This window comes from Tympanuchus pallidicinctus, unplaced genomic scaffold, assembly GCF_026119805.1.
Source record: "Tympanuchus pallidicinctus isolate F22 unplaced genomic scaffold, pur_lepc_1.0 scaffold10, whole genome shotgun sequence".
NCBI lineage: Eukaryota > Metazoa > Chordata > Aves > Galliformes > Phasianidae > Tympanuchus > Tympanuchus pallidicinctus.
In genome coordinates, this window is record NW_026294619.1 from 346 (window position 1) to 6,367 (window position 6,022).

At 39.2% G+C, this 6,022-nt stretch overlaps 1 protein-coding gene across 1 annotated transcript; it reads right to left on the reverse strand.

Moving 5' to 3' along the window:
* Nucleotides 1-359: 359 nt before the first annotated feature.
* LOC128091441 (killer cell lectin-like receptor subfamily G member 1) lies at nucleotides 360-4,633 on the reverse strand. The gene is given in 5 exon segments (XM_052704584.1): nucleotides 360-520; nucleotides 812-901; nucleotides 1,958-2,056; nucleotides 4,506-4,584; nucleotides 4,586-4,633. Coding segments are annotated over 5 exon segments (477 nt in total).
* Between the last annotated feature and the right edge of the window lie 1,389 nt (nucleotides 4,634-6,022).

Consider the following 6,022-nt stretch of genomic DNA (forward strand, 5'->3'; position numbering starts at 1 on the left):
GACCACTCTAGATCAATTGTAGACCTAGGTTTGATGCTAGGAGTTCTCAGCAACAAAACTTGTGGAAAGAGATAACAGAGATATATGTTCTGTGTGCTAGGTGTCCTTTCCATGCTGACAATATGCAATTTATCTAGGGATAAGCTAATTTAGGTATTTCATAATTCAGTGTCATTTTTGCTAACACAATTAGTGTAACACAAGAAAGTGTTACAAGTCATAAAAATCCTCTAATTTTCAAAAGACCACTTGACACAGAGGAAACAAATAAAGGCCTTGTAAATGACCAAACTAATTTCTGGTCGCCACATTTCTTGAAGTTAAAATACATGTGACATAAAGGAAGAATGAGATTAAAACTATACCATCTTTATTTTGTCTTTCAGCACAATAAGTGTGGAGTTTCTCGTGGAACAGAACTCCTGGCTTTCTTTCCATGTTTTCTTCTGTTTTGAAACATAGAAGCAGCTGCCAACTTCACTGCTTTTCCACCTTGCTGGACAGACAGCACATTCTGTTTCTAAAAATCAGAGAGAGAGTACTTGCACATTTGCAAGTAACACTGGGGCTTCAGCTGCTGGCTTGACTGAGGAAAGAAGATTAAGGGTAGTTAGGAATCATCTGAGATGTTTGGAGGCCTGTGAGAGACAAGTTGTTATACATGTTATTTTGTTCATGTCTACATCTCAAATACCACCACAACTTACAAGCAGACAGTAGGTGAACAGATTATTTTCCCCATGGTTTTACAGCTCTCAATGGGCTCTGAAAGTGGATGATTCAAGCTTATATACATAATCAGTACATTTACCGTTCCTTGCCCTCCTTTCAAAACACAATGCTTCCCTCATAGGGGCCTGCAGCTTCTTTCCTTCTTCAGGGTCCTGGTATATCTGAAAAACTGAAGGGATGAAAATTCTTATCAGAGTTTTTCCTTTAAAAATAATTTTAAATTGTAGCTCTTGGTATTCTTCAATTTTTGTCTGATTTATTTGCATGTGCGGCCTATACATCATCTGTATTGTTATTTTTTGAAAGGAGTAGGGTGAAGGAGATTTTCAGCCAAAAGTGAATTAATTGCAAATGGATTTAATAGGGGTCTATAGCTACTCAAAGGACATTTACAAAAAGGGAGCAAAACTGCCCCGGAGAGCAGAAAGCAATATGACAGTAGGCAACCATCACAAATTAAGAATTGAGGTATTTATGTTGGTCACTAGAAGAAAGTTCTTCATCAAGCTCCAGCACTGAGAAAAGAAGTGGTGGCATCTCTACCCTTGGAGAATTTCAAAAGTGATCTAAACAAAGGTTTAAATGATTTTATTTGTGGTTACTAATACTTCAGCTTGGGATGCATCGGACGGCGAACTAGAAACTCACATAAATATTTCTGAGCTAACAATCGTGGACTACCCTGAGCGTTTGTCCTGAGTGCTTGCAAAAGAATCCTTCCCACTGAAAAGGAGCTTGAACTCTCTCTTTGCTTCGATACGTACTGTAGCATCAGCTCCAATTGATAAATTGAAATGTTTCTACTGTCATCAAATTGTCATCCTTGCAAAAAACTTGCAATTCAAGAAAGTGGGAATGGTAATTGAAAGATTGCAATAACAGTCACTGGAGGCACTGTGTAGCCAAGGAGATGAATTTCAGTTACAAAAATTAAGCATTTGAGGAAGGATTCAGCCTTTCCTCGGTTACTCCTTTTAAGTGCAGTGGAAGTTTTGTTGCACCTGGAAGGTTTTCTGTCAGTGTGGGATGGGGCAGAGGCTGTGAATACAGACCAAAGTCAATCTAAGTGACATGTGCAGATGCACAATGGAGCAGGGAATTTTCCATTCTTGTTATATTATTTCCATGGGTGTTTGGAGGGATGGTCAGCATAAACAGACACAGCAGTTGCACTGCTGGAAGTAAATCACTGCACAGCAGTACCTCGGGACACCACAGTACTTACACAGGGACAGTAAGACCACCAGACCTGTGAGCAGCACCAGGCTCAAAGCGAAGAATGCCAAGGTTGCTGGTTGCCTTATGGCGGATGAGGCAGAGACTCCTGGAACAAACAAGAAAAAAAAATCAGCAACAAAAGGCCTCCTCACAGTGGTGTTACCTGCTCTCCAGCATCACCGCCCTTATCTCTTCTGTAGACCTTCTCTTTTACTTACCACAAAGTTTTTGTTATCACTGTCCTGAATTTCTAGGAGTTTTTTTGTTTGTTTTGTTTTTTGTTTCTAGAAATATCCACTGAAAATATGTATTAACAGAGGCTGTAGTGTAGTGTTTTAAAGCAAAATCTCTTCTCAGAAAGTAGGTAAGTAAATTCAGTTTTGAAATTTCCACAATTCTAGAAATAGTAAAACAAACTGTGAGATTTCGTCATGAAGGAAAAAAGATACCATCTAGTTTTAGATAAAAAATTTCTAGCATCTGATTGGAATTTCAAAATGCTTGCAGCGTTCCAGCATTAAACTGTGCATCTTTCTTCAGGCTCTTTCTCAAAATTTCCATTGGATATCAATGCCCATCAGGAATATAGTCCTCCAGAAATTTAAAGCTGACTATCCTCTAATTAAAATATTTTCATATACAATTATTTCGTGAAGTAGTGATCTACAATTTTCTGTAATACTTTTCCAAGTCCAATCCACACTCTACTGGTTACAAATGCCAAGTTTGTAACTTTGTTTGGACTATTATTTGAGTCCAGTGCATGCAAGGAACAAGTCTTTTATAAGGTGAAAAGAAGTATCCTCCAGAAGTGCCTAGATGATACCCAGACTGGTAACTTACATAGCCACAGCTGAGAAAGATGATCCTAATCTTTCTTGGTTAAGGCCATTTCACAAGATTGCAGAAGACACAATGCTGTGGGTAGTGACTGGTGTGCAGGAGGTAGAGATGCTTTTTAAAGCAGGAATGAGCTGCAAGTGCAACAGAGCTTGGAAAAGACAAATGCAAAGTCCTCTACTTCTAACAGTATGACTCCATTAACCAGTGCAGCTGGAAAGCATGTATAGTGATCAAGATTTCAAGGTCCTGGTGTACAACGTGAACACAAGTCACCAGCGTGCACTTATGGAAGGGAAAGCTGACCATCACTGTGCTGCACTGTCAAGACTGTAGGCAGCAGCTTGAAAGAAATCAGTTTCTTCTCTGTTAGCAGCCATGAAGTCACATCTGGAGTAACATGTCCAGTGCTGGGTCCTTCAGTCAAGAGAGATGTAAACTAGCTATAGAGTCCAGCAGAGAACCACTAAGATGGATAATACAGTCACACCTACAGAATAGTTGAAGGAAGCTAAGGGACCTAATTTCAGTCCCCCACTGTGTAGAAGAGCTTCACAGACAGAGCCACAGCCTTTTCAGAGGCACAGAAAAGGGTATAATGCAGCAGTCACAATTTGCACCAGAAGAACTTCTGATTAGATGCGAAGAAAAACAATTCTTCCTTTCCATGCTGGAACAGGTGCACACAGAGACTGTGAGATCTCCATGCCTGGAGGTTTCCAAAATTCAAACAGGCAACAGCCTGAGCAACTTAATCAGACTTAAACCTAGTTAGCCCTTTCAAGATGCAGAGTGGCAAAGATGAACTATGGTGATTACTCCTAATTAATTGGTACACAAGTCTACCTACATGTCCCTTTATGTCCAAAAAGAGGTCATTTAAGAGTTTTCTGAGCTTGCCATCATGTTTTCTTCTGGGAAACTCTGCCTTTAGATAAGACTACCTAGTATGTATCCCTGCCTTTCTGGCTTCTGCTTGCCAACAGCTTATCCATCCTTCTCACTTTCAGAGGATAGTGCTGAATCTATTCCAAACAGCACCAGAGTTATATCGGTTTAGTCTATGACTGTTCTGTTCAATATATGATTAGCATCAATTATGCTTATTTCATGCAAAAGCCTGTTCCGTAAGTTCTGAGCAACAGCAACTGTATTCAGGTTGCATTCTTATGGACTCAGGCATTCCACAAGCAAAATACACTTACTTAACAAAACTTATTTAACATTCAGTCTCCTTACAGAAAAACTTTGGACTACTTTATTAACACTCATTTTCCTTTTAGAAAGACTCTGAACAAATAAAAATACATTCCCATATGAGCTTGCATTCATACTATGACTGAAAAACAGAGCAACTTTCTGGTTCCACTGGCTGAGCAAGCTCCTTCAATTTCCAAAGGCTGCCTTTCTCTCTTGCAGTACCCTACTGTAACAAATAAGTCTTACCAAAATAATAACATCTATATGAAGGCAGAATTTGTCTTCTGTGTTTACATAAATAGAACAAAATAATTGGCATAAATATAGACCTCAAAGTCTTCAGAAAAAGTATCTTCTGTGATCATACAGCACATCACCTAAGACTGCTTTTTCAATGAAAATTTAAACAAGAATATACTATAAAGTTTTGAAGGATTCTAGAGTAACCAAGATGAACATGCTAATTCAAGTTACATCCCGATTCAGACAGATAACTGATTTCCATATGTACTTACTGTCTACTGTAACACAATGGGCTGGAGTACTAAATATAGGACATTTGTTATTGCTTGAGTATCCATCAGTAATAACTGAAGGCTGGGAGTCGTAAATTTAGTGTGGTGTAGCCTTCCTCATCCTCCATCTTAAGCTTGTCACACTTCTTTCCAGCAAGAGTAGTAAACAGGAGATGGGGGACACTGCAGAGAAACAGATAGGGCAGTGGAATGGTTTACATTTCAGCCTTTCCAGGGAAACCACAGAGGAAGCTGGCTCTGTTCTGATTACTGTGCCATCATAAAAGTATGTTAAGAAGAAAAAAATTCTCTATCAAGGATAGGTAATTTCTTGAACATGAAGGCCTGGAATCTTGGGTCTTGGTTGGAGCCTAGAACAGTTTCACTTGACTACCCAAAACATTAGGGTTTTCTACCTCCTTAAATTATGATGTTTTCAAAATAGTTGCTATTTTGCATTAAGCTATGAGAATTATCTATGTAAACCAAAGGGCACGAATACAACACAAGACCTACATTTCAGAGTAATAGGTTGCATTTCCACATACTATTATTAAATAAATGAAAAATGAAAAAAATTTGCAAACTTTCACTTAAATGAATTCTACAAACACAGTCAATGTTATGTCAAGCCATGCTCTTTTAGATACCTCATGCAGTTTTAGACTGTGAACTGATTAGGAAGATCCAGACAGAGGACCATTAAGGGAAAATTCTAACCTCTCTGTATCAGGAAAAATAATAATATTGGATCTAGGAGGCAAGCAACAAGTGGAGAAGATTTGTGAAGATTATCCTGATTTATCAAGAAATGTTGACAGGATTCTCCATGTAGTCTGGCACTAAATTCTGAGTGATTATGATAGATGGCATTTGCTTTTTTATGTTACTATAGGCTCTGATCAGGCTAGCAGGAGGGCTACCAGTAAATCTTTATGTCCTAGGTACCGTTCAGTCAGTGCTGTGGTATGTTTTAGAAGAGCTTCACTCCTCTCTCAACATTGCACAGCAATACGTAGAGCTGAGAAGCTCCTGTCCTGAAAGCAAGGTTTTCTCTTCTGAGGGATTGGAAACTATGAGATGTGGCAAGATCAGAAGAAAACCTTTAGCAGAAAAGGAGGTGAGGGACAAGAACAAACAAAAGAGAGAAAGAAAGAGCAAGCAAGTAAGTGAGAAAGCAAGCAAGCAAGCAAGAAAGGTTCAAAATGGAAAAGAAGGAAAACTGAGCTGACAGAGTGATGAGGTCAGGAGCTTAGCAGGATTGACATGGTCACTCAACCTGGGTCATGCAAAGATCAAGCAACACTGAGGATCTCTCTGCTGCTGCACTGTACACAGGAGTTGCAGTACAAAAATGACTTATCCTTCCTCACTCTCCATCTCTAACACTTTGCCATACCTTCCTCCAATTCTGATCTCTAGTCCTTAAACACCTTCAAAAACGTTAACAGAATGATTCTCCCGACATGGTGATTCATGTCATGGTGAAACAGTGAGTCAACGGGAGAGCGGGACTC